The sequence below is a fragment of the Pelodiscus sinensis genome, chromosome 6, assembly GCF_052426305.1.
Source record: "Pelodiscus sinensis isolate ZL-2025 chromosome 6, ASM5242630v1, whole genome shotgun sequence".
In the NCBI taxonomy this organism is placed as follows: Eukaryota; Metazoa; Chordata; order Testudines; family Trionychidae; genus Pelodiscus; species Pelodiscus sinensis.
In genome coordinates, this window is record NC_143057.1 from 83742419 (window position 1) to 83768479 (window position 26061).

The 26061-nt window shown below is 45.9% G+C and overlaps 1 protein-coding gene across 4 annotated transcripts in view; it reads left to right on the plus strand.

Annotated features, from left to right (window-relative positions):
* The first annotated feature begins 13818 nt into the window (after positions 1-13818).
* FCHO2 (FCH and mu domain containing endocytic adaptor 2) overlaps positions 13819-26061 on the plus strand; it is a 234988-nt gene continuing 222745 nt past the window's right edge. For 3 of the 4 annotated variants that reach the window (XM_014574166.4, XM_014574168.4, XM_089779340.1), the window contains exon 1: positions 13819-14002. In XM_014574166.4, the coding sequence (XP_014429652.2) occupies positions 13976-14002 (27 nt within the window). In that variant the 5' untranslated portion in view covers positions 13819-13975. Of the gene's footprint in view, positions 14003-14147; positions 14416-26061 lie in introns of those variants that run through there. The other variant, XM_089779339.1, reaches the window with a different exon arrangement.

A 26061-nucleotide genomic window follows, 5' to 3' on the forward strand; every position in this document is an offset into this window, starting at 1 on the left:
GATGTTGCACTCTGATTTTTAATGGAAGATAATTTCATGTCCAGACATACTCTTTGTACTTATTTAGTAGTGCGCTCTTGTGATTCAGCTCTGTTCTGTAGGCTGTTACACCTGCTAGTTTTGAAATGAACAAGCTTTCTCTTTATTTGAAAGAAAATGATCTGTGGCTTAAGACTTGTAATCCAATTAACTTAGTTCTAGGTGCTTCACATTTTATTGTTATTTTGTAAATATATTTCTTCAAGCAAAAGAATGTACCTATATTGAAATAAACCTATATTTGGTGATGCATCTAACTCTTGCCACTGGGGAATGGAACACTGACTGCATTCAGTATCCTTTAAACAGCCATAACTTCAAAATATTTAATGTTCTAGAATTTTTATTTACCCCACAACACTGATAAATTGGAATAGAAATAAGGCTTTGAAAACCACAAAACTTCTGGGTTTTTTTAAATTGTTGCATTAAAAAGAATTGCTATGGTCTCATAGTTTAATATCAGATCCTCAAGTATTGTAAATCTGCTTAGCTTCACTGACTTTGGTGAAGCTATGCCAATTTATACCACCAGAGGTCTTAGTTTTCTGCAAACCTGGGATATGAAAGTGTAAAATGGACAGTGGTAGAATTGTGGACACAATCCATGTACAATACTGTTAATTTGACTATCCAGTATTCAAAATTGACCTAACTTGGTCAAAAAATCAACATATGTGCATAGTTTTCCTCTACAATTAGTCAGACTTTTTTTGTTAAAACACTTTTCAGTATATTTTGCTGAATAAAAAATTGCATGCATAGGACTGGAATCATTTTTATTGTATATACACCATTTATACTTTAGAATGACTGTCAGGTCCAATTATTAACGTTTTGTTTAAGATTTCACAAAGACCCTATTAGATGAGTCTAACTTGTTCTACATTTGAAACAAATACAATGTATAAAATGTGAGAACTGTGTTTACTGGAAGCCACATTGAAAACAATGCATAAAAAATTAGTTACATCTTGCACCTTTTACCCTACTTCAGTTCTGTTGGATAGATGCTAACTAGAGTTGCAGAGTTATACATTTAGGATTCTATACTATTTGATGGATTTGTATTCTGTTTCTGTTCCTGCACTATTACTCATAAGAACATAATAATGGCCGTACTGGGTCAGACCAAAGGTCCATCTAGCCCAGTAGCCTGTCTGCTGACAGTGGCCAGCACCGGGTGCCCCAGAGGGGGTGGACCAAAGACAATGGTCTCCTACCATCCTTCTCCAGCCTCTGACAGAGGCCAGGGACAACATTTCTATCCCCTGGCTAATAGCCTTTTATGGACCTAACCTCCATGAAATTATCTAGCTTCTCTTTAAACTCTGTCATAGTCCTAGCCTTCACAGCCTCCTCTGGCAAGGAGTTCCACAGGTTGACTACGTGCTGTGTGAAGAAGAACTTTCTTTTATTAGTTTTAAACCTGCTACCCATTACCTTCATTTTGTGTCCTCTAGTTCTTCTATTATGGGAACTAATAAATAACTTTTCTTTATTCACCCTCTCCATTCCACGGCTATGTCTACGCTGGCAGCTTCTTGCGCCAGAAATATGCAAATGAGGCTAAAGCATGTAATATCACTGAGCCTCATTTGCATACCTAATGAGCCGCCATTTTTTTCAGAAGGGGCTCTTGCACCAGAAGGATGTCTACACTGCCCCTTCTTGCGCAAGAAAAACCTTGCGCAATGCTGCTACGCTGATTATTTTCAGTAATAACGGCATTGCGCAAGAAAGTTTTTCTTGCGCAAGAAGGGGCAGTGTATATGCTCCTTCTGACGCAAGAGCCTCTTCTGAAAAAAATGGCGGCTCATTAGGTATGCAAATGAGGCATGATGATATTCCATGCTTAGCATCATTTGCATATATCTTGAGTAAGAAGCTGCAAGTGTAGATATAGCCCACAAGTTATTCAGTTGTAACATAATATTAATTGCTAATGATTAATCACTTAGCAATTATTACATAGCACACTAGCATGGTTCATTTATTATTAAATTAAAGTTTTGGAGACAGTTATTTCTGAGGTGAAGCTTTAGAAATGGGTAACATTTGCAGTAAATAGATGGGATTTTTAGATACTTTCAGAGCAACCTGACACAGAATACTTGGCTAATTAGTATATGAAGCATAGTTATTCCCTTCAAATCAACCCTCCTTCTCTTAGTTGCTGAGAGTCCCAACATAAAACAATTTATTTCAAAGGTTTCATGCAGTTTGCTGAAAATATAAATAGGTGATCTAGTTCTAGGTTTTATCTCCCCATGTGCATCTATAAGATACCCATCACTTTGGTTTCTAGGAGCTAGCTACTACTTACCTGCCTCTTAATGGGCTGAATAGTGACTTGTTCCTTTGTACTAAAATGTAGGATGCTTAGAGGTCTCATGGGATCAGAAAACAGTAAGAATTTTAGTTGGACAGTAGACTTAATGAGAGAAGAGAGGGTCCAGTGATTAGGACCCTAGTTTATAATTTGGGACAGGAGATTTGGATTCAGTTACCTTCTCTAACATATTTGAGTGACCACTGGCAAGTTAATTTCTCTGTGCTAGTTTCCCATCTGTAAACAAGTAGAAAATACTTTCCTACCTCACAGGATGTTGTGGGGATAAATACATTAAAGATTGTGAAGTGCTTTGAGTGCAGAAGAAAACTTCTACCTAAGAGTTAAGTACTATTTTTAGGCATCCATCTAAAATGTGGATCTCTACAATACCTGTTTTCTCTTTTTCCAAAAATATGGTAAGTAGATCCATGGCTCAGTTTGTGGCAATCAGATGTTTAGGCCCAATGGACATGATTTAACTGGTTTACACGTCTCCAAATTACTATCAATACTAATCTGTTTTATAGTCATCATTCAACATCCAGCCTTATCCAGGGTTGTTTGAGGTGATGAGGGCTCTGCAAAATCCTCTTTACATCAGCTGTAGCTAGGGGCAGAAGAGCATGTCCAGACTGTGTGTAGTTTGAATGTAGTGGAGATCAAGATAAGAACTTACTAATTTTTATGAAAACCCAGTGCATTACCTCATCTATCATTGTTTCCTGTCATGTAGCCTCTTGAGGGTAATTTGACAGTAGCTTTCCTTGTGCCCTACACTCTCATGCTCCATCCCATCCTACCACATCCTCCTTCAAGCCACTTGGAAATTCCAGTCTTTACTATATATACAACTAGAATTGTTTCCAAGCCTACAACTTCCATCTTGATTACTCTAACTTCATGCAATATATTGGTCTGCTTTGTTAGGCTTCTTTCCAATCTTCTACAACAATAAAATATTTCTTAAACTGTGCTTTTAATTTTTAAAAAGCACTGAATAAATCTTTGCTGAATGACTATGTAATCTTATTGATGTTCATCCATTCTCATTTGTTACCTTCTTATTGCATCAAAATTAAATTGGTGTCTAGGGTAGGGAGCAAGTCATCTTATTTGTACTAGGAGGTGCCTAGGCCACTATAAAATGTCATGGTAGTGGTATGCCATGAACCAAAATACATACATTTGCAGAACTGAGGAACAATAATTTAGATGTGGGTTGGTACCAATATTAGAGGAATGTTTACAATTCTAGGCAACCATCTACCTGAATTAACCCCAGCATTCTGATTTGACTACAAGCTTCTGAACTCATTCATATGCCCTTCCTTCTTTAGAGTTTATATCTTGTAAACATTTTGGTCTCTACAATTTAATTTAGGATATTTTTCATACTCTAAACAGGAAGCAGGCTTAAATTCTCTAATTACTGTGTAATTTTCATTATTTCTATAACTCTCCACTTGAAATGTTCTCAATATACATCTTTCTTATACCTGTTACGTATAACTTCTTGGTAAGTTTAGGTATGCTTTCTATACTGATCAAAATCTATCCAGTCACTACATTCCTGTTCCACCGTGTATACTATGAGGACGATGCAAGCGTTGCAAATTGGCAGGTTTAATAATGTATCTGCATTTTGAAGAAATTGTCCAGTGGTTCTTCATGAGTGAGTAAAAATGTGCAAAGAATTTTTGGAAGTTCTCGGTAATTTACTAAATGTTAACCTACAGTACTACTTGCATTTGATTTTTAGCTTAAAGATTCTTTGGTGAAACATGGTTATGGCAACAATGCATGTACAGAACAGGAATACAAATGGAGAATCAGCAAAGTGACTCACTCCCAAACAATATATTTGGATCATAATTTCTTTCTGAACATAGTGTACACAGAGCAACTTGATCAAATTTGATGTCTAGCTCAATTTTAACATAAGTTAAAAGCATTTCCGGAAAATCATGCCAGTCAAGATGTAGCCGGATAGTTTGTTTGTTTGCCCTCAATAAGGCTTTTTTAAAATACAGCCAGCTCTCGGGACTCCTTTTCCCCCTTATATTAGCCTCTCGGAGGTCCTGCCCAGCAGTTCTGAGTTCCAGGCTGCTTTTCTGAACTACAGGAAAGCAGCCTGGAACTCTGTTGCTCTCCTTCCTTCGTGCAAATTATCTGGATTTTATAAAATGTTTAAAGTTAATAGTTGCTATTTTTAACACCCCTCCATAGTTGCTGATTGAAAATATTTCATTTCCAAGGTATGATATGAATAAATCATCCTTTCTGTTCAAAACAACAATCTGGATTCAAGCTGGGATGTGGACTGGAACCCACTAAGTCTTGATGCACTATGTTCTACTGTCAATGGATAGTGGCCAGATGTCCATTCTCATCCTCCTTGACCTCTCTGTAGTATTTGAAGTTGTTGATCACAAAGGACAGCTGTTCCATTTGAGTGAGGTGGCAGAGTACCAGGTAATGTGCACACCCAACAATTAGTGATGGGAAACTTCAATCTCCATTACTAAATCTTCAACATCTATATGCTGTCACTAGATGAACCAGTAAGACATGTATGTAAGAGTCAGCACCATGCAGAGGACACATACCTCCACCTAGTTTTCACCCCGTAAGACTATCCTACCATCAACTCCAACTTAGCAAAGCCCATAAGTAATTCTGAGAGATCTGCTTTGGGGTTTGATTGAAAACTCCCATTCTGGCTTTGTTTATATCTGTCTTTAGCACCTCTCCCTACATAGGGATTTCCGCAATCAGATCTTGGTAAGCTTTAACTAATACAGACTGCTGAAGCATGTCTTCCCAGCAGTGTGGGACACTACACATCCATCTGCTCTTTACACTGGCTTCTCAGAGAATGTTATCAAGTCCTTTAGTTTTTATAGTATTTGTCTGGATCTAGGGTTTCTAAATGATTGCTGAAGCCCATTGGAAGAAAAACGGAGTCAACTCCACTCCTTTTGGAACAGTGGACTTTGTTATATAAGGGTAACATCTGTCTGTAGGAGATGGATCATTTTCTGCAGTTGGTCTAAAACTGTGGAATGAACTCTTGCAGAAACTAAGGAGTATCGGGGTTTCAGGAGCCACACTGGATTTATTCAATTAGGGTGAACTGTAAAGAATGGGGGAGCCACTCCTTGAAGCTGATGGAGATTCCAATACTTAAATTTACCCAGCCAGCAGAAAATAGCCTCTGATACCTTACTGGTCACCTAGAAGCCAACCTGGATGTTAATGTGTCCAATCCTTTGGAATTGGTAAAGCTTTGATTTGGTCGGTCTAGTTGGATGCCAAAAGCTGGGTTGCAGTAAAGGGAAAAATATTGTTGACTTCTGGGTGACCAGTATGGTACCATAGGGATTATTTTCTGCTGGCTGGGTAAATTTAAGTATTGAAATATCCACTAGCTGGGAGCACAAGGGCCAGCCAGCCTCCACCCCCAAGAATAAAGACTCCACCAACACTTGGACTTGTTTGGCAGAAAGATTTAGTCTTCGGTCAGCTTTCAGTTAAGGTTGGCCTTGAAAATCCTAGGCCTCTATGTTGCAGGGTCTGAGAGGAAGAGGTTTAAGCCCCAGTCTTCCCAACCAAAGGGCCAGTATCCCTGCCAGGAGAGAGCCCAGAGCAGACACCCCAAGCAGACATATGGCCACCATCCTCCATCTGACCAATCTACCGGTCAGGCAGAACCTCAGGGCAAGTGTTGCTTTTGAGGGTGTACCTGGGAACGATATACTAGATTCCCAAGATCCTGCCTGCCTGTTGTCTTTCAGGCTCTGTTCCTTCCTCCTGGCAGAGAAGGACATTACATTGGACTGTTGAATCCTACCTATTGTTCAGTATTTCTATAACTTCCAGCTCATCCTCCACCCTTGTACCTCTTCAGTGACCCTTCTCACGAGCAGGAGCAGTTGCTCCATGTTGGAGAGTGGAGAGGGTTTGATAACACAGGTTTCTACTCCTGCTACTTTTTGATCCCCAAGGATCAAATGGGGGGCCTACAGCCTATATTGAACTTGTGGAGCCTCAACAAATATTTGGTCTGCCTCAAGTTCCATATGGTCTCCCTGGCCGCTACCATTCCTGACCTGAACTGGTATGGTGCCCTCGATCTCAAGGATGCGTACTTCCATATAACTATCTTCGAATGTCACAAGTGCTTCCTAAGATTCATACTGGGAAAAACACTTCCAATGTGCTGTCCTGCTCTTTGGACTATCTACGATTCCCAAGGTTTTCACCAAGTGCATGTTGGTGGTTGCAGCATACCTGAGGTGCCAGGATGTACAGGTGTACTCGTACCTGGATGACAGGCTCATCAAGGGCCCATTGAGACAGAAGGTCCAGCACGACGTGAGTCTCCTCCTGATCATGTGCCACCAGCTTGGCCTCAGATAAAGGGGAAAATGTCCCTCTTGGTACCAACTCAAAAGAATGGTGTTCAGAAGAGAAGTTCTGGACTCAACCACGGCCAGAGCATCACGCCCTCGAGAGATTCAAGGCTTTGTTGGCTCTCATTTGTGATCGCCCCTCATGACTAAAGCACGAGTGTGTCTGCAAATCCTGGCTGCTTTACATGTACATAGTGCTCCTGGCCAGCCTCAGAATGAGGCCCCTCCAACTGTGACTGGCCACAGTGTACGTACCAGTAAAACATTCTCTGGAAAGGGTGGTAATGGTTCTACCCCAAGTTCTGTCAGCCATGGCCTGGTGGATAAGCTCTGACTAGGTGATGTTGGGCATCCTCTACCGTCCTCAACTGCACTCGAGAGAACTAGTAGACAATGCTTCGGACTGCTGTTGGGAGGCCTTCGCATTCAGGGCATGTGGTCCGTTCAAGAGAGAGCGCTTCACATAAACATAAAAGAACAGAGTGATCAGGAAGGTGTGTGCACATCCTCAGAGTACTATATAAACAGGCAAGGAGGGGCCCGCTTCCCAGAGCTCTGCAGGGAAGCTATGAGTCTCTGGGAGTTTTGCATCCTGCACGGCATTGTATTAAAAATCCGTCACCACCCAGGGGTCCAGAACGCAATTGCAGATCATCTCAGCAGACAGTGCTCTCACCATGAGTGTGTTCTTCACCCTAATGTGACTGCCTCCCTTTTCTGCAATGGGGCTCTTCACACCGAAAGAAAGAATGCAAAACGCAGCTGTCCCTGCTCCCAGTTTGGCCTCGAGCAGAGCTCTCTTCTGGATGCATTCCTGTACCAGTGGTTGGAGGGGGTCTCCCCTTCACCTTTCCGCAGTTTCCCCTCCTCGACACAGTCCTGTGAAAGGTCGAAAGGGACAAGGTGACGGTGATCTTCATCGCACTGGCCTGGCCTCATCAGCATTTGGGGAACTGATGAGCTTGGTGTTCCATACGCCCAGGCCCCTGCCACTGAGACTGGATTTGCTCTCCCAGGACCACGGGTGCTTACTCCACCCAAACCTCAGCTTGCTCCAGTGATGGCATGGTTCATCCACGATCGAACCCCCAGGAGTTAATGTGTCCAGGAGACATTCAGAGGGTTCTTGAGAGTTCAAAGCCCTCAACGCGGTCAACCTGTGCTACTAAATGGACTCGTGTCTCCATAAGGTTGCAGCCACAGCAAGTTGTGCCAGCCGAAGCTTGCCTTCAGGAAATCCAGGACTACTTGCTCCACCTGAAGCAGCAAGGCCTTACTCTGGATACTATTAGAGTCTACTTGTAAGCCATTTCTGTTTTCATCCACCCATGCAAGGCTGTTTGATAGTCTCTCATGATGTCACTTCCTGGTTCCTGAGAGGCCTGGAATGCCTCTATCCTCAGGCCAGAGGCCCTTTCCCAGAGTGGGACCTGAACCTGGTGTGGTGTGGCGTGGCTCACGAGACCTTTGTTCGAGCCTCTGGCCTTGCTGCTCTCCTTCAAGGTAGCTTTCCTGATAGCCATCATTTTGGCTAGATGGGTGTTGAAGCTCCAAGCACTGATGTCAGAACCACCATATACCTGGTTCTTCAAGGATAAGTCCCAGCTGCGGCCTCATCCAACCTTTCTCCCCAAGGCGATCTTCACCTTCCATGTGGACCGGAACACTTTTCTGCTGGTATTCTACCCCAAGCCTTATGTGAACAGTGAGGAAAGGCACCTTCGTGCCCTGGATGTGCACTGGGCGCTGGCCTTTTACCTGAAGAGAATGTCTTTGGCAGATAGGGCCATGCGGCACATTGGGGGGGGGGGTGCCCCAATTTCCTCCGTGGATCACCTCCTGCATTTGCATGTGCTATGAGTTGGCAAGGGCCCAGTCACTAGAGTTGATTAGAGCCCTCTCCACCAGGGTTCAGGCTTCCTCATGTGCTTACCTTACACATGTCTCGATCCAGGACATTTGTCGAGTAGCAGTGTGGTTATCAGAACATACATTCACGTTTCATGCCTTCATGCAGCAAGATGCTGCATTTGGCAGGGCAGGACTGCAGTCTGCATTCCTATAACTCCTGCCCACCTCTACAGATACTGGGAGCAGGGACAGCTACATTTTGTGCTCTCTCTGGTTGTGAAGAGCCCCATTGCAGAAGAGGGAGGCAGTTACCTATGTTGAGTGGACGTAAGCAAGCACTCGAAGACATCAGCACTTCTGTTTCACCTCTTTGAACAGAGCCAGCCAAAGGTTAGACCTGGCTGGACGAAAGGTCTTTGCCTCCTCTACCCTTCAAGTCAGGGTCTCTAATTATTCCACATGCTGGGTAAGTCCAGCTAGTTGCTTGGGAAACCAGAGGAACAAAATTTAGGAAAGGAGGGGACCTTGAGCCCCAGACCCTAGGGTCTGATGGCTCCTGGCTCACACCTGACCCTCTGAGAGCAGCAGGACCCCTTCCCAGGAGGCTTGAGAGTGCTAAGTTTCTACCTCTCTCTCCTCACTCAGATGGGATTCTCCAAACCCCCCTTCCCTCTGATTCCCCTTCAGCCAATTAATTACTCCAACCCTCTCCTTCTCCCCCCCCCCCTCCCCAGCTACTTATCCCCTCCTTATCTTGCTTTTTACCTGCTTTGGGAGGTGCTTAATTTAGCTGCTTGTTTAGCAAGACAACACCCTGCCCCCCATCTGACCTCCCTGCCTGTTCAGGAGCTTTGAACTTTTGAGCAGAGCTCAGAAAATAGCTGTGTGATTGTGCAGCTTACAGGGAACCTTGGTCCCATTCATTATGTACTGAAGGCATAACTCTGGAACTTCTGTATCTGCCATGATAGTCATAACTCAGCTGCTCACATGCCAGGTTCCAACAACACCATGAAGGATGCAATGAGCAGATGTTTTCCCCAACATCATGAGTGGGAGTTCAGCACAATAGTCCTACTCTGCGTATTCCACATGTGGGGACAATCAACCATAGGTTAGTGACTTTGCAAGTGCGAGTGCACCTCTTCTGCTCCAGAGAAAGTACTGGAGAATGATCACAGGGGAACGTGTTCCTCATCAACTGGATGGACCAGCTCCACTACACTTTCCTGATATTTCTCGGCTCCAGGATAGTACAGGAGATCAAGATGGACAGGGCCAGAGTCATCTAAATAGTCCCTTCCTAATGCAGATGTTGGTTTGCACCCCAATCTCTATTCCCCTTCAACAGAACCTCCTAATTCAAGGACCAGGCCAACAACATTACCTGGATCTCCCAAAGTTCCAGTTCCATCCTGGCTCCTCCATTGCCCTCACATGCAAAACTAAACTGTTCAGAACAGGTACAACGTGTTCTCCATAGCAGAAAACCTTCCATCCCCTTCCCTGCTTCCATAAATGGATGTGATTTAGTCTGGTGCACATCAAAGCTTGTAGATCCACTGAAAGCACCACTCCTTCTGGGCTCTCTCCTTATATTCAAGCAGTTGGGTCTTTCCCTTAGCTCCCATTTAACAAGTATCACAGCATTCCGTCCGGGGTAGAAAACATCCCCCTCTTTGCCCATCCCCTACAACGTGCTTTCTCAAGGATCTCCAAATCCTCCATCATGATGTGAGACCTCCTGTGATACCGTGGGACCTAAACCTCATTCTTCATACATTCCTGACAAAACTTTTTGAAACGCTTGACTCTTGCTCTTTACTACACTTTTCCATGAATTTAGCATTTCTCATTGCCCTCACCCCTGCCTGTTGTACAGGAAGATAGGAGCACTTATGGCTGTCCCCTGCCCCCCCCCCCCACTTTTTTTTTTAAAGGACAAAGTTATTCTCCACATCCACTCAAATTCTTAACCAAGGTACTCCTCATTCCATATCAATGGACCCTACATGTCTCAGTAATTTTTCCCTAAACCACATGCTAATTTATTTGAAATTCCCTGTATGCACTCAACATGGGATGGGCATTGGCCTGTTATAGAACCAAAACCTTCAAAAAGATCACATCACTCTTCATTTCTATAGCAGATCACATCACTCTTCATATCTATAGCAGATCACAAAGACTTTCCAAAAGGATTACAGATTGCATCTACTATGTTATGAATTCAAAGTCTCTAAGCACCCTACCACAGTGAGAGCACATTCAATAACCTCTATTTCCACCTCAGTGGCATATCTGCACAACGTTCCCCTATCAGAAATTTGCAAAGCTCACTGTAAGGGCTTTGCAACACACTTTCACCAAACATTATGCTCTCGTGCATGGCCCAAGAACTGACACACAAGTGGGCTGAGCAGTATTATTCACTGGAGCCTTTCGACAGACTCCAAAGCCCATACCATTCTAAAGGATACTGTTTTCTAATCACCAAGAATGGAGCGCCCACAGGGGCATTTCTCAAAGAGGGGAAGGTTATTTACCTTGTACAATAATGAGTTTTTAGATGAGTATCCCTGTGGGTGCTCCACTACCCACCTTTCGCCCTTCTGCTTTGGTGACATCAGCCTCTGATGCAGAGAAGGAACAGGAGAGTCTGGACTGTGCATGCACTATTTCAACTGATTCCAGAACATGCAGCACTGGTGCCAGCTTCTAGGAAACTTTCTGACCAAAGGCACTTAGGACAGCACCAGGATCAAGAATGGAGCACTCATAAGGATACTCATCTCCAGTTCCTGCACAAGGTGAATCACCTTTCCATATTCAAATACAATGGTGATGAGGGTAGTATAAGAACCTAAATAGAATGTCCTCTATTTGTACACCGAAAATACAGCAGAGCACTGGCAGTAGAAACTTCCATACTAATTGTATTTTAGCTTAATTATCCTGTAGCTCCCTCTTGGGTTGTCCCCATGACAGCATTCACTGGACAGGGATTGTCATGTTCTTAGTGGAGCTTGACTGGATTCCATCACTGGAATATCTACAGAGGTCAACCTATTATTGGGAAGTGCTTCAGGCACACTGCCTGGCATCATAGCTGTTGCTTTTCTACCTTTTGGCATAGTAGTTTAATTCATGTAATTTGAGACACTGCTCACCTCTTCTTAACACCTGGCTTCTGTGGAAAGTGATGATTAGTTGGAAAAAGAGAACTGAGTTTAAATTTCTTCAGTTTATGATGTAGCTACTGCTGTTATTCTCGCCCCTTTCTGAGAACTTGGATAGTTTCCAGGAATTTACTACCGGGTCTCAAACTTTTGACCTATAGTTATCATGACTGGGTGATAAGTCTGTTTTCACATCTTGGACCTGCACCATAAGCACAGTGGAGTTTGTCCCTGGACTGATGGTCCTCTGGAGCTAACTTCTGGCTAGCTCTTACATCCAACCCACGTTTCTATAATAACAAATGGTCTGGTAGCACTTTATAGACTAACGAAACATGTAGATAGTATCATGAGCTTTTGTAGGCACAGCCCACTTCTTCCTTCAGATGACTTCTGAAGAACTGGGCTGTGCCCACAAAAGCTCATGATACCATCTACCTGTTTTGTTAGGCTATAAAGTGCTACCGGACCATTTGTTGTTTTTTTTCCCTGTAACAGACTAACTGGGCTACCCCTGAAGCTCCTGTTTCTATTATGTATGTTGAGTGGATGCTACTAGCATGTGCATACTTTTTAAAACTGGTCAGGATTTATGTGGGTTTTTTTTAAGGTGGTGTCACTGCTATGGTTGGATGGAGCAGCACTGTTCATCTAGCCTTACCTTTAAGCACTCCAGGAATGTGGGTTGGCAGTGGATCTCATTGATCAGACAACCTCAACCGTGGATTGGCAATTAGTAGGCACTATGGAGAAGACAGGACCCATCACCCCTGAAATTACAGCCTTACCCTCGTAAGAATGGCCATTCTGAGTCAGACCAAAGGTTCATCTAGCCTAGTATCCTGTCTTCCAACAGTGGCCAATGCCAGATGCCTTGGAGTGAACAAAATAGGTAATCATCATGTGATCTCTCTGTCCTCCATTTTCAGCATCTGACAAACAGACGCTAGGGACACCATTACTACCTATCCTGCCTAACAGCCATTGATAGACATAACCTCTGTGAATTTATCTAGTTCTTTTTTGAACCCTGATTATAGCCTGGTCTTCACAGCCTCATCAGCCAATGAGTACCACTGTACCAAGGAGTTACACTGTGCTGCATGAAGAAAAACTTTCTTTTGTTTGTTGTAAACCTGCTACCTCTTAATTTCATTTGGTGACCCTTATTTCTTATATTCTGGAAACAAGTAACTAATTTTTCCTTCTTTAAGTTTTCAACATCAGTTATGATTTTATAGACCTCTGTCATATCCGCACCCCTTTGTCTGCTCTTGTCTAAGATGAAAAGTCTGTCTCTTTAATTTTTCTTCATATGGGACCCTTTCCAAACCCCTTATCATTTTTGTTGCCCTTTTCTGAACCTTTTCCAATGTCAATACATCTTTTTCGAGATGAGGTGACTGCATATGTACACAGGGACGGCTCAAGGTGGCCCCGCCTGCATGGCCCTCAACGGAGTGACGTCAGCGTAACGTTATCATTGGGTGGCCCGGGCACCTCGGTGAAGGCGGCGCCCTAGGCGATGGCTGAGTCAGCCTATGCTCACGGGCCGCCCTGTCTGTACACAGTATTCAAGATGTAAGCGCTGGTTTTATATAGAGGTAAAAAAGATATTTTCTGTCTTATTCTCTCTCCCTTTTTTTTAAATGATTCCTGCCATCCTGTTTGCTTTTTTAACTGCTGCTGCTCCCTGAGTGGATGTTTTCAGAGAACTGTCCAAGACTCCAAAATCTCTCTGGAGTAGCTGTAGCTAAACTAGTCCCCATCCTATTGGATGTATAGTTGGGAGCTTTTTCCAATGCGCATTACTTTGCAGTCTATTACATTTCTCCATTGTTCTAGTGGGGGGAGATCCTGCTGCTTGACGGGCAGAACTTCTCACTGAACTCTTCTTTTCTGAAAACGAATCCGAGCAGCTCTGCGCCTGCGCACATCCTGGACGGCGGCGTAGGGCCGAGGCGTGAGGACACGCCTGCGTACTGAGGGGCGGGCAGCTGGCTGGCTGGCGCGTGCGCGCCAAAGCCGTTGGTGAGCGAGGCCAGGCGGCTGGGTGGCTGCGGCGCAGCAGCGGGAAGGGCGGCGCTCTGTGGCGGGCGGCGACGGGTTCTTCCGTCGGGGCCAGGTTCACCCAGCGCTGAGGCGGCGGCGCCGCGGTCATGGCGTCCTTCGTGGAGAGTTTCTGGGTAGGAGCTGTTGATTGCGTCCGCTGGGGCCGCAGCGCCCGGGCTGCCCGCTGTAGGGGAGGGACGGGACGGGACGGTTCTCTCCATGGCAAGCGGGTCTGGCTCCTACGCCGCCCCGGGGACTGGGCCTGGGCCTTGCTGCGGGAGGGAGGTGGGGGCGGGCGTCCCCTCGCTCGCAGCCAGCCTGGGACCTCCCCGACTCGCCTCCCTGGGGAGGGCGGGACGGACAGGAGTGGCGGGGCCGCCCCTTTGAGGGGACTCGGACGTGTCTGTTGCAGCTCTGGGGCGCCGGCTCCCTTTGGTGGTGCCCAGGCGCGAGGGGCTGGCTACTGGGGTAGAAGCGGGCACAGCGCGCTGTGCGCTGCCCTTGGGTATGGTCCTGGAAAGCACGAGCCGGGCAGATTCCGGAAATGGTGAGCTCTGTGGCAGACCGACCACTTCTCTCCAGGGATCCGCTGGAGGGGAACCCGAACCAGGTCTCGTCCGTTTCTGGGGTGTCTGATGTTTATTAAAAGTCGCTCCTAGAAAGAAGTTATTCAGGTTATAACTCTGTGCCGTGCAGCTGAAGAGCACGGAGTGCAGCATACTGCACTTGTATTTGCGAACGCAAACTGCTTCCGAATTCACTCCCAACTCGTGAAAATTGTTTTTCTGTCAGCATAGTGGGATTGATGCAAAGTAACAGCAGAAACCTATGGCCTGCGTGAATCTTCTTTTTAGACCTCCTAGAATTTAGTTTAAATTAGTATGTAATGTAAACTCATTTACTGTATTATCTCGGTACTGTTACCATGACCTCTTTTTAAAATGCTTTATCAATACCTAGAGATGGAGAGAAATTAAATAAATGTTTTGAGTAACAGGTAGTCTTAATTTCTTGAGTTACTTACTGAACTGTGAATAACGGATACATGTGCATTGTGGAGAATTTTTATTTGTCTTAAATGGATTAATGTTTTCCTCAGGAAAAAAATACAAAACATTGACAACTAAACTAGCCAATATGTAGAATTTTTAAGCTCGTCTTTTTAAATGTAAAATGCATAGGTGTGTCCATAATCTTCAGGGCTCTGAAAATCTGGTGTCTATTTTAATGTTTTCATAATGCAAAGTAGGTGTTTGCTAAAAATAGAACAGTGTAACATCAGAAGGGAAAGTTTAACTTTCAGATTTCTGCTTTGGAAATATGAATAATAGTTCTTATCACAAACTAATTTTATAAATATAGTGATAATTTTAAGAAATAGCTGCATACATTTTTGTTTTCAGTCTTCAATTCCATAAATTTAGTAAAACTGCATATTAATTAAAAACATCCAATGTAAGAATTCTGAACTATACAGCATACTTCAGAGGGTAGCCGAGTTAGTCTGTACAGGATAAACTTAAAAAACAACAAATGGCCTGGTAGCACTTTATAGACTAACAAAACATATAGATGGTATCATGAGCTTTCATGGGCACAGCCCATTTCTTCAGATTACCAGAGTTTGAGTTTATGATGTGCAGACCCAAAATATATAGAGGAGACAGGAGAGGAGGAAAGGAAAAAAGGGGGGGGGGGACAAGGAGCAGACTGTATGAAAATTATTAAAGGGAGAAACAAGTAGGCAGAACTGGCAAATCTATAAGAACTTGAAGATTGGATAGTTAAAAAGGAGCAGATAAGGATCAAAGGATAGCAATAGATAGGAAAGGTACTAATGCAAGAATCTACACCAGTGTTTCCCAATTTTATTTGGCCATGGAACTCCTAGAGTTGCCTTTAAAAAAAAAAAAAAAAAAAAAAAAAAAAGGCCCCTGCTGCGTTTCGTTGAGCAAAGAAGAGAGAGAGAGAGAAAAAAAAAAGCGCCCTCACCATGGCTCTGTCTCTTTAACGGGGCGGGGGAGTGCCTGCTCTTCGCGGAACCCTTACTTTCACTTCGCGGATCCCTAGGGTTCTCTGGAGCACCAATTGGGAAACACTGATCTACACAGACAAAGAGCTGTTTGCACCTTCATTGAATGTTAGGTTGATAATGTCCCAGCTATCCCTCATCTCGATTGAGGTCATTTCGTGTGAGAATTGAACTTGTGTATGAATTGTAACTCCAACACTTCTCTGTGTATTTGACTTGTAGAATTGGTTTGTGACAAGACAGCCATACTGTTTGCCACATTGCCATGTTTAACTACCAGATGAAAATGTTCTTCATCTTTGTAAATAGCATTTAAAAGGATGCTTTATTGTGTTTGGTGTTAGTTGGTTAAAAGTAGGAACAAACTGGTGCTTGTTAACAGGTATCAAAATAAAATCACATCTCTGTCCAAAAATTGTTCCTACAGTTAACCAAGAAGCACAAAATTACTGTAACTGAGAACAGATTTTTTTTTTAAATTTATTCTGTACACTTCTTTCTATTTATGTATAGTCCCTTTAACTCAGGGGTGGGGAACTTAAGGCCCAGCCCCTTGGCTTGCCTGGATCTGGCCCCCAAGGCTCAGGGTTCTCCCCCAGCATTGAGGAGCCCAGGCTGATGCTCCAGCTCCCTACTGTCCTCCCCCTTCCTCCACGGTAGTGGAGCACACAAAATTTACTAGCCAGGGCACCCTCAGGCTGTGGTGTATGAGGGGAATATAAGGAGTGTCTTTCTCCTTCTCAGTTGAGGGCGATGTCAGTGAGGGTTTGTAGGTATATATTTTTTTCTTCTCACTGGTGTGTGTGTGGCCCCTGATTTTTCTGTGGGTCAGTGGCACCCTACCCAATAAAGGTTCTCACCCCTGCCTTAACGATTCCAATGTCCAATTGTTCTTTGGCAAGTCAGTATCAGTAATGCATTGCTCTGGGGGAGTTGATGTGCACATTCTTTCCTAGGTTGCACAGGTGTTAATTAGTAGCAATAGTAGCAAGCAAGATACACAGCAGGTAGTTATGCATATTGAGAAAGGAGAGAATTAACTGAATAATTGAGCATGTTACTAAGCAAATGGGGGTTGACTTGAGAGCAACACCATTTTTCATTTATCCTTGAAAGACTCTTAAATACATTAGAAGGGTATTGCTGCTACTCCCTTGTTATATTTTTGTTCAAGGGATCTAAAAATTTAAACAAACTGTTCCTGGTATTTAAAGTAGGTATGTCAATGTGTAGTCTACTACACAATTAACCAATAAGCGTTGGTTTATTGGTTAATCCTATCGACTACATGCACTCCCCCTCCCCCACTGGCTACCTCTGTATCAGGGGTGGGGGAAGCAAGAGCTGGTGCCCATGAGGAGCTGGCTTTAAGCAGGCTCCCCACAAGCACCAGATCTGCCTGCTGGCCCCACCCCTGCACTGCTGTCTCTGATACAGAGGCATCAGCATGGAACGTGAGAGGGGCAGGCTGGAGCAGATACATGGCTTTTGGCTCTCCGCACGTGCCAGCTCCCCAGACCTGCCTACTCCCCACTTGCTGCTTCCTATAGAGGCAGTGAGGGGGTCAGGCAGGAGCCGGTGCTGGAGGGAGCCGACTAAAAAGCCAGTTCCCTCCAGCATGGCTCTGTGGTGGGAAGGAGCAAAGGAGGCTGGTCCACCAGCAGCCTCTGTCTGCGGGGATGGGGGTGCTCCCGGTGGACAGAGGCTGCTGCCTGACCAGACTCTGTCTGCAGTGAGCCTGCACCTGCAGTGGACAGAGGCTGGTTCCTGGGAGCAGTCTCTGTCCATGGTGGGCCCAGCCCAAGCAGCTGTGGGCAGAACTTGCTTCACGGCAGCCTCCCCCATGGGGAGCTCAGACCCCAACAGACAAGGGCTGCTGCCATCCTGTGCTGCTGCCTCTGTATCAGAGGTAGCAGTGTGGGTGGCAGGGGGTTGGGAGTTCACTGGCTGCTGGGCCTGCCCGTGGGGACTATCGAATAATCATGTAACTGATATTTCATGCTGTTACACAACTGTTCAATTACACTGAATCTAACATCCCTAATTTACAGGGCTCGACAAATGAAATCGCTCGCTTGCCCGTGGCGAGTAGATTTTACCAGCTGGTGAGTGCAGGGGCGGACTGGCCTGGTGGGCTGTTGTGACGGGCTGGCTGAAGCCCATACTACGGGTGGTGCGGCCCTCTCCAATCTGCCGGCCAGTGGAGGAGCAGAGCACCGCCGGGGAGGGGGAAGTGCGGCAATTCTCAGTGCTGGGCTGCCTGCTTGCAGCTCCGGCACGAGGAGGGGTTGCGCGAGCCAGAGGGCAAGACGCCAGCATGACGTGGCTCCGCTGATTTTAAAGGGCTGCGGCAGCTCGGCTCTGGCTGTGTGTTTTCGGGAGCTGGCTGCGGCGTGCGCCCCACCGGCTCCAGTACAGCCACGGCCCCAGCCCCCTCGCTGGCGAGAAACTGCCTCCCTGTTGACCGCCCGACATGTGCCCCTTTGTCTTCACGCCGCCCATTCCCCACGCTGCCCCTGCACCCTGCACCCCTTATCTCTTGCTCTCCCTCTTCCTTGCAACACTCTGGCTCTGCACCGCCCTTGCACCCTGCTCCCCCGATCCCTGCCCCCCCCCCCAGCTCTGTGCTGCCCGTTCCCTGCACTGCGCCTAGACCCAATCCCTCTGCTCCTCCCGTTCCCCTATACCCTGATCCCTCTGCCCCTCTCATTCCCTGCACCTCCACTGCACCCAACACCCTGCTCCCTGATCCCTGCCCCCCCAGCTCTGTGCTGCCCGTTCCCTGCACTGCTCCTAGACCCTGATATCTCTGCCTCTTCCTTTCCCCTAGACCCCGATCCCTCTGCCCCTCCCATTCCCCACGCCACCCCTGTACCCACCCACTGTTCCCTGCACCCCTCTGGCTCTGTACTGTCCCTGCACCCTGCTCCCCCTGTGGGTTGGGAGTGAGGGGTGCTTGTCCATAAGGAGGGGCTGGACAGGGCAGGGAAAAGGCTGCTGTGACTCAGCAGCGAGTGAAAGGGGGAGTTCACTTGAAGCGCCTTTGCCTTTATGGGGAAAAAAAGGAATGAAAATGCTATTTGCTATTTATATGGCTAAAATGCCAGGACAGACTCCTGCAGGGGAGGGACCAGCACCAGAGGGGAGAGGCAGGGCAGGTTTGTAGGGGTAGGTGTTAGGAGAGGGGATGAGGAGGGGTAGCTCACATGATCAGAGTGGGCACAGTGGAGAGAGAAGGGCTGGTGGAGGGCAGGTCTCAGGAAGTCTGAGGGCAGTGAGAAGGCCAGGAGTCAGGACAGCAGAGGAGGGTGAGAGGTTGGGGGGCAGCAGGCACCAGGGGAGCTGATGGAGTAAGGGAAGGAGACATGGCAGCAGAGGGAAAAGGTAGAGGTTTATAAGATATTTATTAATAACTTATTAGTAATTAATTACTGTTCTTATTAGTAATTAGTTTACTAACACTTTTTGGGGGGGAGGGTGGTGAATCCCTTTTTTGTCCGGCGAGTAGGGTTTTCCGTAATTTGTCGAGCCTTGCTAATTTAAAGTAATCTTTATCAAAACTTTTAAAAAGTCTTACTTAGATAGTATTGCCTTGTCTTTTAATTATTTAATTTTGAATGAGAAATTTATTTCACGTCAGAAAATATTGCATATATAGTAATTCTTCATTTAACATGGTAGATACAGTAAACTTCCAATCATCCGGCACCTTTGGGACCCAGGGGGTGCCGGATTATTAGATATGCCGGACTATCGGAAGGGGGAGCTATGAGGTGTCTGGGGGGGGGTGCCACCCCAGACCCCTCATAGCCCCCCCTTCTGATAGTCCGGCTCTGCCCCAAGCGTCCCTGATTCAGCCGCTGCTGAAACTGACCAGAAGTGGCTGAATCGGAGACGCCTGGGGCAAAGCAGCTGGAGTGCTGCCAGGTTGGTCGGGGTAACGCCGACCCTTGGCGCGGCGAGACCAACCAGGCAGCACCCCAGCTGCTCTTGGGGACGCCGGGGCAGAGCAGCTGGGGTGCTGCTGGGTTGGTCCCGCAGCGCCGCTCCTTGGTGCTACTGGATCAACCTGGCAGCACCCCAGCTGCTCTGCCTCAGGTGTCCCCAAGTCAGACGTTGCTGATACTGATCAGCAGCTGACTCCAGGAAGCCCAAAGCAGAGCTGCTCTGCCCAGGGCTTCCTGGAGTCAGCTCTTGGTCAATTTCAGCAGCGGCTGACTTGGGGACGCCTGGGGCAGAGCAGCTGGGGTGCTGCCCGGTTGATCCAGTAGCGCCGAGGAGCGGCGCTGCGGGACCAACCCAGCAGCACCCCAGCTGCTCTGCCCCAGGCGTCCCCAAGTCAGCCACTGCTGAAATTGACCAAGAGCTGACTCCAGGAAGCCTGAGGCAGAGCAGCTTTCCCCCGGGCTTCCCGGAATCAGCCGCTGGTCAATTTCAGCAGCGGCTGAATCGGGGATGCCTGGGGTGCTGCCGGGTTGGTCCTGCAGCCCCCAGGGGCAGCGCTAGGGGACCTATCGTGCAGCGCCCCAGCTGCTCTGCCTCCGGCTTCCCCGATTCAGCCGCTGGTCAGTTTTAGCAGCAGCTGAATAGGGGAAGCTGGAGGCAGAGCAGCTCCAATGGTCCGGCTGCAGAGCACTTCCGGGTTCCTGATGGTGCCGGACCATCAGGAGTGCTGGACCGTCAGATGCCGGACCAATGGAGTTTTACTGTACATTTTAAAAAATGATCGTGCTAAGTGAAAACGTGTTATGCAGGGTCAGTTTTCCCATTGAAAATAATGGAAAAGGTGGAGGTTGTGTTTCAAGCGCACGTGCGCTTGCAGCTCCAGCCTGCATTTGTTAGCACCTGGGACCGGGACACAAGGTTGGGGGAGAAAGGGGACCGGGTTTTAGCAGGGAGGGGAGGTTTTTGGCTCTGGGGAAGGGAAGGGCAGGTGAAGGGGCTTGCAGCCGGCGGCTGAGTTTCCCCAGGTGGCCGGTCACTGGCAGCTGCGCGGGGCTTACCCTGCCTCCTTACAAAGTGGCGGGGGGTTGCTGTTTGCCGAGCAGTTCCCTGGTGACCTCCTCTGGCTGGACACAAGACACCTGGCTAGAGGGGGTCACCGGGGAACTGCGCAGTGAGCGGAGAGCCTTCGCCGCTTTGTAAGGAGGCAGACGAAACCCCACGCAGCTTCCTGTGACCGGCCAGCTGGGGAAACCCAGCTGCCTGCTGCAAGCAGGGGGCAGAGGAGAGGGAGTGAAGCATCTGGCCAGAGGGCGTTGCTGGGGAACGGCACGGGGAGTGGAGAACCTCTGCCGCTTTGCAGGGAAAGCCTTGCACAGCTGCCGGCCACCAGCCAGCTCTAGGGGAAATCGTGTTATTGCGGGGACAGGTCATGTTAAAAAAAAGTCTCACCCCCCCCCCCCCAAAAAAAAAAAGATCGTGCTATCGTGAAAACGTGTTAAGTGGGCATGTGTTAAGGAAGGAATTACTGTATATGAAATTTCAAACTGAAGGTATCTTATTGATTAGTATAGTCAAAATAAATGAAACTTAGTGCGTTTTTAATTTACAAAGCTCAGTCTATCCCCATCAATATTTCAGATCCATTCATTGTTCAATATTCTTTCCAAGTTTCAGATAGACCATGGACCATACAATTCTAAATGTATTAAAATATGTAAAAACATCTATCACTTACAGTTTGGACAATGAGGGAAAAATAAACCAGTGCACTTACATGTTTGTGGATAATACCAACCTGGGAGGCGTTGCAAGTGCTTTGGAGAATAGAATTATATTTCAAAAAGATCTGGAGAAATTGTCTGAGGTTAATGGGATGAAATTCCATAAGGACAAATGCAGAGTACTTCACTTAGGAAGAAATGCTCAGTTGTACACCCACAAAATGGGAAATCTTAAAAAACAACATATAGTTCTGCAGCACCTAAGACACTAACAAAAATGTAAATGGCATTATGAGCTTTCGTGGGCACAACTCATGAAAGTTCATGATAACATCTATGTTTTTGGTTAGTCTCTAAGGTGCTGCATAACTAGTAGTTGTTTTTAATGTTTTTCAGTTACAGATTAACATGGTTACCCCTCTGAGACTTTTAAAAATGGGAAAAGACTGCCTCAGGAGTACAGCAGAAAGTTATGGGGATCATAGTGGACAGGAAGCTAAATGAGTCAACAGCATGACACTAATCCAAAACAAACAAAAACCCCAAGCCTCCTTCTGGGATGTATATTGATATATATTAACATGAATGATGTAAGCAATTTGCACTCTATTCTGCACTGATTCAGCCTCAGTTGGAGTATTGTGTCCAGTTGTGGGCACCACATTTCAGGAAAGATGTGGGCAAACTGGAAAAAGTTCAGAGAAGAGCAACAAAAATGACTGTTGGCCTAGAAAACGTGATCTATGAGGGAAGATTGAAATAACTAGGTTTGTTTCAGTCTTCCCTTTTCCAGATTAGAGGGGACATAACTTTTTAGATACTTGAAAGTTATTACAGGGAGGAGGGAGAAAATTTTTTCTCCTTAACCTCTGATGCTAGGACAAGAAGCTATGGATTTAAATTGCAGTAAGGGAGATTAAGACTGGACATTAATAAAAAACCTTCCTGTCAGGATTAAGTGCTGGCATAAATTGCCCAGGGAAGCCATGGAATCTTCATCGTTAGAGATATTTAAGAACAAGTTAGACAAATACCTGTCAGTTATGGTCTAGAACAGTGATTCTCAACCTTTATTTAAAAAAAAAAGTACCCCTTTCCCAAAAAAACACAAAATCATAAGTAACCCACAGTTTTCTCACACACACACATTTTTTCTACCATTGCAACACATTTGTTTAATCAACTTAATTGTAGCCGGGTGGGCGATGAAACGTTTGGGTGTAAAAAGTACAAAAATAATAAAACGCTGTAAAACTTAAAACAAAAATTCAGTTTTCTCCAAATTTCAGTTGTGCTGATGTACCTCTCTCCCCCGAACTTTTCAAGTACCCCAAATGGTACTTGTACCACTGCTTGAGAAACACTGGTCTAGAACAGGGGTGGACAATAATTTTTGACTGGGGGCACTTCAGAAATTTTTGAAGTAGCTCCAGGTTGCCCTGGGAAGTGCGGGGCCTCAGTTGGAAGGGGAGGGGCCAGGATACTTCCATGCTTCGCCACCCATATAACCTGATTGGTCTGGGGGTATGGGATGTGCAAAGTGTTTGCTTCCCACCCCCAGAGAGAACCATCAGCTATTTTGAACAGCTGGTGGTTTCCTCTAGAAACCTATGCCACTTAGCAAGCACCCCCTTGCTGCCCTCAGGTCCATCAGGGCCTGTGGAGGGGGAGCACGTGAAGTCTCTAGCCCCCTGCTCTACCCTGCAAGGGAGTGCCTCAATTAGAATAATTTGCCAGCTGACTAGCAGCTGGCGGCTGCCCTTATGTGCTGCACCCCTCGCAGGGCGGGAGGAGACTTTTGCACAATTCCCCGCCACCCCTAGGCCAATCAGGGCTTGGGGACGGGAGGAGTGTGCGAAGTCTCCTCTCACCCTGCCTGGAGCAGCAGGGCCTCTGTGAGCCAGATCAACTTGCTTGGTGGGCTGGATGCAGCCCATGGAGGCCTGTTTGCCCACCCCTGATCTAGAAGAAGAATGCTTGGCTCTTCCATGAGTGCAGCGTATTGGAATTGATGATCTCTCGAGGTTCCTTCCAGTTCTATGATTCTGTGTACAACATAGAGATGTAAGCGAGTAGTCGATTAACCAATAAGTCTAGGCTTATCGGTCAGTCAACTCGACTACTCACATTCTCCCCCCACCCTTGCTGCACTCAAAGTGCAGCTGGCATCCCTGTACCTGGTGATTCCTGGTAGGGTGGGGGAGAAGTGAGGCCATGATGGCTGGGAACTCCATCCCTGCGGACTCCCATTGGGCCTGAGCCCAAGTCCAAGCCCTCCAGGCAGGAGCCTAGTGGCACCGAGGCTGTCGTGGAGCCAGTCACAGGGAAGGGGAGCGTTCTGGGAGGCTGGTGACAGGAGATCTCCCCATATCTGGAAAATTCCTTTATTTCAGATGGGTCAGTTCCCGAGGGTGCTGGATAAGGGCGGTCCAACCTATACTACATTTAAATTGCAGAGCCTTATTGACTAATCATATAGTCAATACAAACTATTAACTACATGATTAGTCAATTACCCTACATAATTTGTCAATTACTTGCCACTTAACATCCTTAATACAACATACATTCAAGAAAGGCATAATTTAAACGTATAACACATTAGTTCTCTTCACCCGTGCAGACTATTCATGGTTCTATCCAGTGCTTTTTTTGTGTTTAAAAAAAAAAATGGTGCCGGGACTCCAGGGGAAAAGTTGTTGAGCTCTGACTGAAGATGCCGGTACTGCGTCTGGAGGTGCTGGTACTGAGTACCGGGTAATACTATCACAAAAAAAGCACTGGTTCTGTCTAATGGAGAGAACATTGAAGTAGAACTTGAGAGAACTGAGTTCTGTTCTCTGGTTAGCCACTGGCCTGCTGCGTGACATTGGGAATTGACTACACCTTGTCTCCTCCCCCCTGCGTGAAATGTAAAGCAAGAATAATTTTGGAAAGCACTTTGGGATTGAATGATGAAAAACTTTGTATAAGAGTTGGGTATACCAGCTTTTTAAAACAAGTGTTCCATTTATTATTCTGGAGTAAGAAGGCTGACAGTGAAGAGGAAGTGTATTTAGATGATATGCTTCAATAATTCAGTGATTGCAATTTTTGAAGCTCACTTGTTGTGAGCCTTTCCTGGACCTAAGTAGTTCTTAGATTTTAGAATAAATGTTTATGTACCAGAGGTATTCAAATTCAACCCACAAAGTTGTGAATTAAATGTTCATAATCTGCGATTACAAATGATGATGTGGTTTGATGTGAACCTGAAGTGGAGTTGAAATCTGGAAAAAACTCTGTATGGCTCAGGAGTCTTTTAGAAGGAAAAGATGAAACTTTCAGAGGAATGCTTGGGGTAGAAAATGAAAACAAGGTTTTGTAAAGAGTCTGTGTCTTTGGTGTACACCATTCTCCAGTTGAAATTGTGCATATGCCACTGTGACGTAGTGGGGGGTAACCTGCTAACTCTCTGGCTGCTGTCTGTAACACCACCGAGCAGACAAGGGATGAGTCACTATGCAAAGAGGATATCCCAGCTGGTTTGGCCAGCTGACCCCCATGGAGAGGAACAAAGGAAGGTGGAATGCTGCCCTGGCTGGGGGGCAGGGCTGGGGGAGAGTGAGTTAGTTCCTGGCTGGAAAGCAGAGGAGAAGGAACTGGGGAGGGGGCTGGGATTCCCCTGTCTCAAGGGGGACACTGAGGCCTCTTAGCCCCCAGTTCCTGTAACTAGATTACATCTGTGCTGTGCTGTATCGTGGAGAAGCAATAAACCACCTGTATTCTACTGGCTGGCGAAGTCTGTTCGTGCCATTCCGGGGCTGCAAGAGACTGGGGAACCCCAACGCACCGTCACAGCCACATGTGAAACTAACCCTGGATCTTGTGCCTTAAATTGGTCTCCACTTACTTGAATGCTTTTCCTCTTGGTAGTCATTAGGGAAGACATCAGAAACCTGATGGTCTGGTCTGGTTCCATTTGGAAGAGGGCATTAACACACACAAACACCCTGGTTATTTAATTGTCTCTAGAACATTCAGCTGTTACTTTTAAGGCCTTTTATGAGAAGTATTCAGTAATGGTCTGATGTAAGCAAAACAAATGTATTTAAATGTATTGTTTTCTTTTCAGTTGTGAAGATTAAGATGCTTTTTAAATAAGTTTTTAAATGTTTCTACTTTTGAAGGAATGTGTACAGTGACCAGTTTTTTTGTTGTTGTTTTTGAGGGGGAGGAAAAAAGTAGATATCTTTTTCTTTAGTGTGTATTTTGTGGAACTATTTTTAAAACGCAGTAGAGTGAAAGAAAAAAGGATCTATTGTTTTAAAACAAGTTTCATTCCATTTTGTTGTTTTAGAGTGAAAATAGAAGTACTTCAAATTATAAATGATTTTTTAATTAATTGTAATGAGGTAGCATTACAAGCATTCAAATCACTTTACTGAACATTCTCAATACTCCTATTTAGGGTGTTGTAACAGAATGATGGGTACCTACTGTCGTAAATAATGTA